General features: G+C 49.8%; 1 protein-coding gene across 1 annotated transcript; it reads left to right on the top strand.

Annotated features, from left to right (window-relative positions):
* The first annotated feature begins 3,413 nt into the window (after positions 1-3,413).
* On the top strand, positions 3,414-11,222 carry kiaa0319l (KIAA0319-like ortholog). The gene is made up of 17 exons (XM_044139490.1): positions 3,414-3,563; positions 3,643-3,733; positions 4,385-4,477; positions 4,563-4,695; positions 4,829-4,934; positions 6,127-6,249; positions 6,327-6,450; positions 6,659-6,791; positions 6,874-7,022; positions 7,101-7,252; positions 7,333-7,471; positions 8,112-8,271; positions 8,344-8,486; positions 8,577-8,699; positions 8,821-8,911; positions 8,984-9,075; positions 9,713-11,222. Exons 1-17 carry the CDS (start codon positions 3,429-3,431, stop codon positions 9,883-9,885), a joined length of 2,160 nt encoding a protein of 719 aa, XP_043995425.1. The 5' UTR covers positions 3,414-3,428; the 3' UTR covers positions 9,886-11,222.
* The last annotated feature ends 1,125 nt before the right edge of the window (positions 11,223-12,347 follow it).

The raw sequence follows: 12,347 nt of genomic DNA, 5'->3' as shown, positions 1-12,347 counted from the left end.
CCTCAGTGCATCTGTCCCACCAGGAGACGGAACCGAAGGTTTCTGATTAAGCTGAACTAAAACCAAACATCTGCTAACACGCTAGCAGCTAATTAGCGTGTTAGCACTTTAGCGTCATTACTAAAGTTTATCTTTACCGTTATTAAAGTTTCCAGATAAATTCTAACGCGCTAATTTAATTGGCTGTTTGGTAAATTTGGATCATCAATGTTTATGTTCATGCTCTTATTTTGAAGTGGGTGAAAACGCAGCAGTTCCGTTTCCTCTCGACACAGCCTCTTTGTTTTCCCAATAACTTTATTTGAAACACAAAAAATTCATAAACAAAATAAAACAGACAGTTCTGACCCGGTTCTGATTCAGTTCTGACCCGGTTCTGATTCAGTTCTGACCCGGTTCTGATTCAGTTCTGACCCGGTTCTGTCTGGACGTGGAGTCGGATGTGTTGCGTGTGGAACGTGATGCGTTCACTGACTGCTTTCATTACTGCGTTACTTTCAGGTCATTTAGATTCTCTGTCTGGATTCTTCTGCTGCGTGTGGCATGAATTGCGACCTTTGACCCTTTGACTCCTCCTCCTCCAGGCCAGGCGGCCGCCCTGTGCCGGGTCTCCGGCGGCGTCCTGGGGATCCACTGGAGCAGCACCCTGAGCCTGGGCTGGTTCCCGCTGGCGTCCGGCCGAGGCGGCGCCACCTGCTGGGAGAAGTGCTGCCTGCGGCCGGGCTGCGGCGCCGTGTGGAGCGTCGGGGGGCGCTGCGTGCTGCTGGGCTGCTCCAGGACGGACGGCTGCGGCGTCTCCGCGCTGCCGCAGCCTCACCGAGAGTCGCTGGGGCTGCTGCAGCTGCTGGCCAAGGTGGCGCTCGTTTTATCGCCGGGAGAAAATTAGCTTGATTATAAGAAAAAAGTCAGAATATTAGCAAATTTAACAGAAAAAAAGTTCTAATGAGAAAAAAGCTTCTAGAGTTCTAAACATCCATATCAGTTTGTGATTCTTTGTTCCAAAAAAGATTCAATGATGCTGTGGTGACGTGGGGGACAGCGCCACCCACATTTGGAGGCCTTCAGTCCTCGAAGCGGCGGTCGCAGGTTCGATTCCAGGACCCGGCCGACATTTGCCGCATGTCTTCCCCTTTTCCTGTCAGCCTGCTGTCATATAGGGGACACTAGAGCCACAAAAGACCCCCTGGAGGGGAGGGAAAAAAATGATGCAGATGTGGCAAAAGTATTTAATTAAACCAATATGAAAATATAACTTCTCCAGATGCTCAACATTAGTCACTTTAAGTTTTCATTTTTGTGTCGGCGTTATTATAAAATGTACTTTATTCACCAATCATTACAATTTTTTCCTTCTTTTTATCCCGCCGTTACTCTTAAGTCTTAATTTCACCAGATGTTCAAAAGTCATAAAAACTTTTTTTTTCTCATAAAGATTTTTTTTTTTAATACTATTTTATTCAAGTTCAGTCGTGACTTTTTTCTTGTAATTAAACTTAAAATTTCTGAACTGGCTCTAATATTCCACCTGAATTCAAAGTGTAAATAAGAGAACATGATTGTCAAGATGGCCGCCATGGGCGCGATGACATCACTGAAACCCAAAAACATCCAGATTTATTTCCTCCTGCAGGATCCGGTCAGGATGAGGCGCAGGAATCCTCGACATGCAGGAAGACGCGACCTCGTCACCATGGTAACGCCATAGAACAACGCTCCCGCAGCAGATTCCGGTTCTGTTCTGGTTCTGATTCGTTTCCTTCATGAATCTGTGTGCGCAGGAGACGCTGCACGCCGCTCCCACAGCTCCCACAGATTCCACAGCTCCCAGCAGCTCCAGTCTGCTGCCGACCGCCCACCAGAACCTCAACCTGCCGGCCAATGGCAGCTCAGACGGCGTTCCCGTTCCGCTGCCGCAGAACGCCACCGTCGATCCCACCGAGGCCTTCAACGACACGACTGTGGCTCCGCCCCCCGCAGGTGAGAGGCAGCAGAGGCGTCACATGACCTGCAGGTGGGAGCGTGGACTTTGCCCCCCCGCCGGAGGTCAGCTGCAGTTTTCCCAGATCCGGAGGCGTTTTAGTGTCAACAGCTGGAATGCGGCGCGGCGCAAACAGGAAGAACTGAGTTATCAGTTCCTGTGAGCTGAGCAAATATCTGCAAACCAGAAACGATCAGCTGCAGTCGGAACAAACTCCTCCATCTCACAGATTCATGGAGCCAACCGATGCTGCAGCGGCATCATCTGCTGCAGCACAAACATGTAGCCATTAATCCATCAATAATTACATTTACCGTTTGGGAGATTCAAGTGAATAATATAGTAATTTCATGAGAACTGCAACACAAAACATGATAAATAGTTAAAATCAGGAATGTTGGGCGTCTTGTGTTGGTTTATTTTAGCCGTAACTTTCAAATGTTTTTGTTGTGAAACAACATCTTTTTTTTTTTTTTCTTTCTCGTAAACCGCTGTGGAGCCGTGGTTTCTGAGTCTCAGCGAACGCGGCGCCCGTTTCCTGAGCGACGGCGAACGCGGCGCCCGTTTCCTGAGCGACGGCGAACGCGGCGCCCGTTTCCTGAGCGACGGCGAACGCGGCGCCCGTTTCCTGAGCGACAGCGAACGCGGCGCCCGTTTCCTGAGCGACGGCGAACGCGGCGCCCGTTTCCTGAGTCTCAGCGAACGCGGCGCCCGTTTCCTGAGCGACAGCGAACGCGGTGCCCGTTTCCTGAGTCTCAGCGAAGCGGCGCCCGTTCCTGGCGATGCGCGGCGGCGCCCATGATTCCTGGCGGCAGCGAAGCAGCGCCCGTTTCCTGGCGGGCAATGACGCGCCCGTTTCCTGGCGACAGCGAAAGAAGCGCCCGTTTCCTGGCGGCAGCAAGGTGCGCCCGTTTCCTGAGTCTCAGCGAACGCGGCGCCCGTTTCCTGAGCGACAGCGAACGCGGCGCCCGTTTCCTGAGTCTCAGCGAACGCGGCGCCCGTTTCCTGAGCGACGGCGAACGCGGCGCCCGTTTCCTGAGCGACGGCGAACGCGGCGCCCGTTTCCTGAGTCTCAGCGAACGCGGCGCCCGTTTCCTGAGCGACAGCGAACGCGGCGCCCGTTTCCTGGCGGCAGCGACGCGGCGCCCGTTCCTGAAGTCTCAGCGGCAGCGCCCGTTTCCTGGCGACAGCGAAGCAGCGGCGCCGTTCCTGAGTCTCAGCGGCGCCCGTTTCCTGGCGGACAGCGAAGCGCCCGTTTCCTGGCGAGCGGCGCCCGTTTCCTGCGCCCGTTTCCTCGGCGCCCGTTTCCTGAGCGACAGTGAACGCCCCGTGCAGCTCACTGGTCCTGCTCTCCTCCAGCAGTCAGGGAGTTGGTGGTTTCGGCCGGAGCGTGGCAGGTAAGGTCTCACCTGGAGGCGGGGCATCATGGAGAGGGGCGGAGCTTCCCTCCATGATGCTCCACGTCTGGTTCTCTGCAGGAAGTAGCTACACCTTCGAATGGCGACTGACTACGCATCCCAGAAATTACAACGGAGAGATGGAGGGAAAGAAGGGAAAGAAGGGACAAACACTGAAGCTCAGCAAGGTGCTGGTTCTGGTTCTGAACTTGGTTCAGGTCCTAGTTCTGGTTCTGGTCCTGTCTGACCTCCTCTCCCACCCTCCAGCTAACAGTGGGCCTGTACGAGTTTGAGGTGACGGTGATGGACGGGGACGGCGCTCGTGGGCGGGGCTACGTCAACGTCACCGTCAGACCAGGTGAGACGGGAGACAGGTTCTGTTCAGGTTCTGCTCAGGTTCTGCTCAGGTTCTGTTCAGGTTCTGCTCAGGCCTGAACTCACCTGGAGCCGGTTTTAAACCCATGAATCATTTTTATCAACGTCCCGATTCCCTGGTGACTGAAGAAACGAGGAGCGATGGAGGAATGTCAGAAAGCTGAAGGTTCTGGAGGTCCGACCCGCTCTGCAGAACCAATCAGCAGAGACACAGAAAAACTTCATAGTGGTGGACGGACCTGGAGGGTAAAATAAGTTAGAGGAGCAGCTGCTTGAAAGAAGAAATATACATTCATTTATATGACAATTTATATTTATTTATTTATTGAAAATGCAAAATTTTCATAAAATTCTTTTGATCTTAGCTGCTCATCAATGAAGTAAGTGTTTATGAAATGTGCATCATTGACCCAAACAGAACTACACCTGCCTTATTAAAACCTTTTTAGGTCATCAGTTGTTTTCTGTTCTGTTGGACAAATTGTTACTTTTTAAAATTTGGTCTTAAGCCGAACAAAATCATTTAAAGGGCCACAAACAGTTGATAAATGAGTAGATGAGGTCGCATGAATGTGTTTGACCGGTTCTGGTTCTGCTCAGTGATCCACTTAACGCCTCATTTTCCGCCTGGCAGAGCCGCGCGTAAACAAACCCCCGGTCGCCATGGTTTCCCCCAAGTACCAGGAGATCTCCCTGCCGACCAGCTCCACGGTGATCGACGGCAGCCGTGAGTGGATTTCACTCAACTCAAACGCTGCCAGCCGCCACGGCGCTGACCCAAACCTTCCTCCTCCTCCTCTTCCCCTGCGCAGAGAGCACCGACGATGACAAGGTCGTGACCTGGCACTGGGAGGAGGTCAAAGGTCCCCTGAGGGAGGAGAAGGTCTCTGCCAACACGCCCATCCTCACCCTCACCAACCTGGTTCCTGGGAACTACACGTTCAGGTGCGGGTGGAGGAACCCGGCCGGTTCTGCTGAGGTTCTGGTCCAAACACTGACTGTGTCCAGGAGGGTAAAGCTGCGAACCAGAACTTTTCTCTGAGTGAAAAATTGTGAATGAGTTTTCCTCTTGCTCCAGTCTGACCGTCACGGATTCGGACGGCGCCACGGACTCGACCCAGGCCAACCTGTCCGTCAACAAAGCCACAGACTACAAGCCTGTAGCCAACGCCGGCCCAAACCAGGTCAGAAACCTTTTCCTGTTGGTTCTGGACTGTATGGCGCGCCAACAGTGCCAAAACTTGGACTATTCTCCACCCAGCGGGGAGTACTTCTTTGTTCCCAGGAGGCTACTTCTGCTCTGACGCTAGCTACTGACCTGATTAATGATTGGCCGTCATCACTAGCTGAGCAGGAGAGTAATAGCTAGCAATAGCTTTGGAGAAGCTTATGCTTAGGCTGGTCATCCTACTTCCTCTGCTGTCCATATAATGGATAGGCTAGCATTAGCATTAGATATGCTGGTGTTACCATTAGTTCAGTTAGCATTAGCATTGGATAGGCTACTATTAATAATAATATATTTGAAAAACTACCATTAACACTGGGTAGGCTTGTGTTAGCAATGGATAGGCTAACAACTAGCATGTCTAGCCTGATATAGAAAAAATTTTCAAGATAAATGGTTAGCATAAGGTACCAGTAGGCACCATGCTCCAGATGGATTGTATTTTTGTTTACTGTAATCCAAAGCGGCGCTAAGCGTAAACATGCTGGCTAAATGGCTAAAGCACCTAATGTTATACCCTTTAATTAGCTCTAGGTTAAAAACTTCAGTGCTCGGGTGACCAGCCAAAGCATGCTAGATGTTAGCCTATCCATGGCTAATGTTAGCCGTGTATACACTTGTAGTTGCCTGTACAATTTAAACACCAGCTTATTCAATGCTAATGTTTGCTAATGCTATCTGTGCTAATGGACAGAAGAAGTAGGCAATTCAATGGAGTTAGCCTAGATATGCTAGTTGCTAGCCTATATGGCAACTAGCATTGGATAGCTTAGCACTAGCCTATCCAGTTTAAACCCCAACCTCTCTAATGCTAACACTAGCATATATATGCTAATGGATAGTAGAGGAAAAGGCAACCCATTGGATTACCAACCTAGCTATGATACTTGTTAGCCTCTCCAAGCTAACGTTAGCTAGTCTTCTCCCACCCAATTACTGGTGTTGGTCAATCATTAATCAGATTAGTAGCTAACTTTGGATAAAACCTTCTGGAACAAGGCAGCAGCCTCTACTGGGTGAACAGCAGTCTTAATTTTGGCCACAACGGTGTGCCGCAGAACCGGGCCGTAGAACCAGGCCGTAGAACCGGGCCGTAGAACCGGGCCGCAGGCGGTGCCAATCCCAACGGGCTGTGTGTCTCTCTCCAGGCCATCCAGCTGCCGAGGAACTCCATCACGCTGTACGGCAACCAGAGCACAGACGACCACGACAACCTGAGCTACGAATGGTCGCTGAGCCCGGAGAGCAAGGACAAGGTGGTGGAGATGCAGGTGAGGTTCTGCAGCGCCGCCGGGTCGGTATGGGTCGGTCCCGGTGCACCGGCCTCACCATGTCCTGTGGTTTCCAGGGCGTCCGGACGCCCATCCTGCAGCTGTCGGCCATGCAGGAGGGAGACTACACCTTCCAGCTGACGGTGACGGACTCGGCAGGACAGCAGGACACATCCAAGGTCACCGTCATCGTGCAACCGGGTCAGAACTGCCTCCGTATGTTTCATAGAACCAGAACCTTCCTGTTGGTCGATCTGCCAAAAAACACTGCAGAAAGTATTCACACTCTTTAGTTCTTAAACATTTGGACAAAGGAAGAAAAACTAGACATTTTAAACTGGTTCTGGTATTTCTGCTGGGTTCTAATGGTTCTGCTGGGTTCTAATGGTTCTGCTGGGTTCTGCTGCAGAGAACAACCAGCCTCCGGTGGCGGACGCTGGGCCGGAGAAGGAGCTGACACTGCCGGTGGATGAAACCACGCTGGACGGCAGAAAGAGCAGCGACGACCAGAAGATCGCCTCCTACCACTGGACCAAGACCAGGTGGGTTCTGGTTCTGGTTCTGGTTCTGAAGATGCACTGGACTCGGCCTGATTTAAAAACGGACCCCTTTCTGCTCCTCCAGCGGTCCGGACGGCGTGAAGATCAACAATGCAGACAAAGCTGTTGCCACGGTAACGGGCCTGGAGGTCGGGGAGTACCAATTCACACTGACAGTGACGGACGACAGGAAGCTGCAGAGCAGCGACACGGTGAAGGTCATCGTCAGAGAAGGTCAGTGGGCCGTTCTGGACCGGGTCACAGAGCCAATCAGGAGGCCTGCAGTGACTGTCTGTCCCTGTCACCCCCCAGAAAAGGACCGGCCTCCTGTGGCCTGGGTCCTGTCCAGCCCGCCCGTCTCCCTGCCGGTCAGAACCGCTGCCCTGGACGGGTCGCGCTCCTCGGATGATAAAGGTGGCCTGAGCTTCCTGTGGAGCCGAGACGACAGCAGCCCGGCGGCAGGGGTGAGACGTTCTGCACCACCTGCCGTGTCCAGGTTCTGGTTCTGGTACCGTTTCCTCATGGTGGTGGTTTTGTCTTCCAGGACGTCCTGAACAACTCCGACCACCAGGCGGTGCTGTTCCTGGGGAACCTGGTGGAGGGGAAGTACAGCTTCACGCTTCAGGTGACCGACAGCAAAGGACAGAGCAGCTCAGACCGGGGAACCGTGGAGGTCCGACCCGGTAGGAGACCCGCCCAGAACCAGTCACAACCAGGGGGGGCTTTATGGGTTCCAAATAAAACACCAGGTCCAGTCACAGTAAATATTTTTATTTCAGTCGTCCGTTCTCTTAGGCAGCGTTGCAGTTTAATAAAGAGAGTAAAGAAATATTAGCAGAATAAATAAGCAGTTAAATGTTTAAAACTTTAAAGGTCAAAAATCTGCTGTGAGCTCAGTTCATGTAAATATTTTTATGATTCAAACTTTAAAATTAATTTGTTAAAAGATGAAGAACAAGATGCTCAACTTAAAAGGAATTATGATTTTAACTTTTTATTATATTTCATGTCTTTTTATGAAATTCTGACTTTTTTCTCTTAATTTAAAAATAAAATATTCCAGCCTGGCTTTAATATTCCATCATAGACGACCTGAAATAAAATCCATATAAATAGAAGCTGTAAAACAATATGGCCGCCATGGCGTGATGACATCACTATGAAGTATGGAAACACAAGGAGAAAATCCAGATTTCCCAAAAATGAAATCTTAAATTTATCAGTAAGTCAACTAAAGTCAGACCTACCTGACGACCCACTGATCCGATTCCTTCCTGTGACCTTCTCCTGACCTCTCCTTGACCCCTGCCTGACCTCTGTCAGACCCGTGGCAGCGGGACCTGGTGGAGCTGGTCCTGGAGGTCTCCGTATCCCAGGTGACTCAGCGGCAGCGGGACCTGCTGCTGCGTCAAGTCGGCGTCCTGCTTGGCGTCCTGGACAGTGACATCATCGTCAGGGAGATCGGCGCCTTCGGCGAGCACAGGTTGGCCACGCCCCCTTCCCCTCGGCCTCCGGCTGTTTGTCTGTGATGAAGCTGAGCTGTCCTCTTCCTCAGCACCCGGCTGGTGTTCCTGGTGTCGGGCGGTCCGGGGCGCCCCCCGCTGTCCGGACGCAGCGTCACACTCAGCCTGCGCAGCAAACTGCGCAGGCAGAAGAACGACTTCCTGATCTTCAAGGCTCAGCGCATAGACACGGTCGGTGAGTCGCAGCACCGACCGGGACCAGCAGGGGGAGCCGCAAGGCCGGTCTGATGCTGAGACTGTTCCTCACCTCCCTCCTCTTCCTCAGTGTGCCAGCTGAACTGCTCCGGACACGGAGAGTGCGACTCGTTCACCAGGAAGTGCGTCTGCCGGCCGTTCTGGATGGAGAACTTCCTGAGAGCCCAGCTGGGAGACGCAGAGAGCAACTGTGGTAGGAGGGGGAGGGGGAGGAGGGGGGGGAGGGGGAGGGGGAGGAGGGAGGGGAGGGGGACAGGAGGAGGGGAAGGGGGGGGAGGATTCTGTCTTTAAACTGTAACGTGTTTTCTTTCCAGAGTGGAGCGTTCTGTACGCAACCATAGCGTCCTTTCTGATTGTGGTTGCCGTGGCAACGCTGATCTGGGCGGTGGTGTGTTGCTGCAACAGGTGAGTTCAGATCCTGGTGGTTGCTGATTGGCTGCCAGCTGATGATGATGATGATGTTTTGTCTCCTGGAAGACGAAGGAGTAAAGTTCGCCGCAGTAAAACTCGATATAAAATTCTGGAAGGTGAAGAGCAGGAAGTGATGGAGCTGCAGCCGCCCAGAACCAGTAGGACCAACACACACACACACACACACACACACACATCCAATTGATCACTAAAGGAATGTTATTATTGACTTGGAGGAATAAAATATTGATTGATAAAAAAATGTATTTATTTGTTTATTAGCATTTATGTATTTCTGAAATTGTCTAAAATATATGAGCATTAGGGCCAGACTGAGAGATTTTCTTTAAATTATGAGAATGAATTCATAACAGAATAAAGTTGCAAAATAACAGGATAAGTTATTTTACTGAGAGCGAGAGATCAGTCTGATTATTTCTTCATAATAAATCAATTGTTTCTCAGTTGTTTCAAATTCCTGCTGCTCATAATTTGATGATTAAAGATTAAATATTTCTTAATCTGTAAAACCAAAAACAGTAGAACTTCACAAGATGTTCAACATTCATCGTTTTTATTTTTAGCTTTTGTGTTGGAGTTTAAATAACAATTTATTCTAATATGATGATTTTGTTCTCATGATTATTTTTTCTAAGCCCTAACACTCGGTCATAAAAAGCAGCCTGCAGAAATTGCTAATTTTTTATCCAATTAATCAACAGATTAATCGTTAGCTGCAGGCCTACAGAATGCATGACCTGACCTCTGACCTCTGACCTCTGTGCCCCTCCGCAGTGCGCCTGAAGCCGGCCCCCGGCCCCGCCTCCTCGGCCCTCATGCACTCGGACTCGGACCTATACAGTGACGAGGGCCAGGAGCGCGGCCACCTGCTGCGGCCCCAGAACGGCTCCCTGAACAACGGCCAGGGGCCCCCAAGGGCCAAGAAGCCCCGCGAGGAGCTGCTATAGCGCCGGGTCTAGCCAGAACCGGGTTCTGATGAGTTCTGGGCCGCCGGGTTCTCACTGTGAGACGATGTTTACTGATGGACGCATCACTTCCTGCTTCAGCGACGCGCCGGCTGGCCGCTGGGCGCGCTCACACCGCAACCAAACACTGCCACCAAACCAGAGCTACCGACCCAAAGCCGGTCCAGATCCCTGCATGAGGATTGCCGGGCTGGATTGGACCGGGCCGGAGGTTCTGCTGCATGTCTGCGTGTTTTCTGTGTTGTTGACCCACCGGACAGTCAGAGTGGGCTTTTATTCTGAAATCTTGTCGCACACTGGAGAGCAGCCTGTTAAGGCGCTGACTGAGCCCCTCCGCTGAGATGCTGCTGATGAACTTTGACCCCGTTCTGTGTCTGGTGTTGCTTTGATAAGGGAGAAAATGGCCGCTGGGTTGGAATCAAAGCTGGTCGCTGCTGACAGGAAGCTCACATGGGAGAAAAACTGAAAGCTTCTCCGACTGTGTGCCTCATTTTAGCTTTGGTTTTATTTCAATAAAAGCTTTTATTTTCCTGTTAAAGTGGAAACAGGATGGGATTTTTTTCCCCTCCCCTCCAGGGGGTCTTTTGTGGCTCTAGTGTCCCTTATATGACAGCAGGCTGACAGGAAAGGGGGAAGGAGAGGGGGAAGACATGCGGGAAATGTCGCCCGGTCCGGGAATCGAACCTGCGACGGGCGCATCGAGGACTGAAGGCCTCCAAACGTGGGTCACGCTGTCCCCCACGCCGCCACAGCACGCCCAGGATGGGATTTTAATCCGTAGTCTTCCTGCTTAGAGAGGCCGTCACCAGAACCTTGATTTTTATCTAGATGATGAGCTTTTCATTGAATGTTTTCTTATTTATTTTGCTTAATTCTACTTTGTCCTGAAAAGCTCATAACTTCTAAAGCTGGGGAATTTAAATAGTGTTGAGAAAAGATGTGAAAACTGAATGTTGCTTTTCTAAAAGTCAAAAGAGGAAATTATTCTAGATTCAGATGTGAAGCAGGAGATTGATGAGAAGGTTTCCTCTGATCCGCTCGTCCAGAACCACCATGACGCAGCCTGGGGGGAGAAACACAGAGCAACACCATGTTGCTTCTTCGTCTCCATCTGTCCTTTTGTTTTCCAGCTGGTTCAGCATGTCTCCTGTTAACCTGTAGGACCTGCAGAGTTCACTGTGAAGCCAGAACAGGGAGGCACTGGTTGTTTTTCTAATGTTTAATGAGGGATCGTCCTCCCGTCTATCTGTGGTCAAACCGAATGAAACTGGATCATCTGTAAATCTAAATAAATGTTTTAAAAGTTTAGCGTAAAAAAAGGACTCTGATTTTTCTTTGTTTCTTTCTATTGCTGGGTTTGTTATTCAGTTGCTGGTTTAAACAGGTTCTGATTGACAGGAGCTAAAGTTCTGATGGTTTTCTGGAGAAGATCCGAAAATGGCGGCACAATAAATCGCAGTACCATAGTGGACAACATTAAAACAGTGACATACATGGAGGTTATGGATCACAAATACCCATAAATATTTGAGACTTCCTCTAAAAATGCTTAGAACTGTGTGTTTTAATAGTTAAAAAGCCAAATATAGCCGTCAGTTTTAATACATGCTTACAGGTTCAGCTAATCAGAGCCAACAAAAATAAATGGCTCTCCTGGATTGGCTGGGTTTCTTTGTTTGTTTGTTTTCTCCCCTCCAGGGGGTCTTTTGTGGGCTCCAGTGTCCCTTATGACAGCAAGCTGACAGGAAAGGGAGAAGACATGCAGCAACATAAACATAAAACAAATGCAAAGTACTTCTAATAATATTTACTGCTTACACTTGACCTCCATGTAGCCCAAAGATTGTGTAGAAACAAGAGGTCTCACTTTGATATAAACTAGATGCTTGTCCAATACATTTTTGGTTGAACATCATTGTTTTTCATTAAGTGAAAGTGCTAGCAGTTAGCAACACTTAATAATATCATTAAAGTAAAAGTAAAAAGTACAGTGAAACATGCCTACTCAGAAGCAGTTTTTTGTTTAAAAGATACCAATGTGGCTTCTATCCACCTCTGGGATGCATCATGCTACAAAGAGCTGCTTGAATTGTGATTATTAGTAAATAACTAAATCCAAAGCAGACAATTAATGATGTAGACTTAAGTTTCTATTTATTGCAGATCATATCTGTCACGATATTCACCTGGTTTTCTGCTGTTGTTTCCTGAAATGACCTCTGGTATCACACCGTATGCAGACGATACTTGGCTGTCCCTCCACTGTTTCACTAAAAGGTGTTTTACAAACCCATCTGTCATATTTAATGATCAGCTCTGCTTTCACGGTTTTATTTGTTTGTTTGCAGTTGTATCTGAATTAGTGGGTCGTTTCTTTGTGCGGTTCTGGTTCTGATTCTGCTGCTTCTGTATTGACTTTTCTCTGCTGTCTGTTGAAAACGTCT

Source organism: Gambusia affinis, linkage group LG14, assembly GCF_019740435.1.
Source record: "Gambusia affinis linkage group LG14, SWU_Gaff_1.0, whole genome shotgun sequence".
NCBI lineage: Eukaryota > Metazoa > Chordata > Actinopteri > Cyprinodontiformes > Poeciliidae > Gambusia > Gambusia affinis.
This window is presented reverse-complemented; position numbering and strand designations above follow the sequence as displayed.

What these genes read in the sequence shown, in the direction of transcription:
- kiaa0319l (XM_044139490.1), top strand. Translation starts at nt 3,429, where the DNA reads ATGATGCTCCACGTCTGGTTCTCTGCAGGAAGTAGCTACACCTTCGAA. An exon ending in AAACACTGAAGCTCAGCAAG is followed by an intron (nt 3,564 to 3,642) that starts GTGCTGGTTCTG and finishes CCCACCCTCCAG; the next exon opens with CTAACAGTGGGCCTGTACGA. An exon ending in GTGGTGTGTTGCTGCAACAG is followed by an intron (nt 8,912 to 8,983) that starts GTGAGTTCAGAT and finishes GTCTCCTGGAAG; the next exon opens with ACGAAGGAGTAAAGTTCGCC.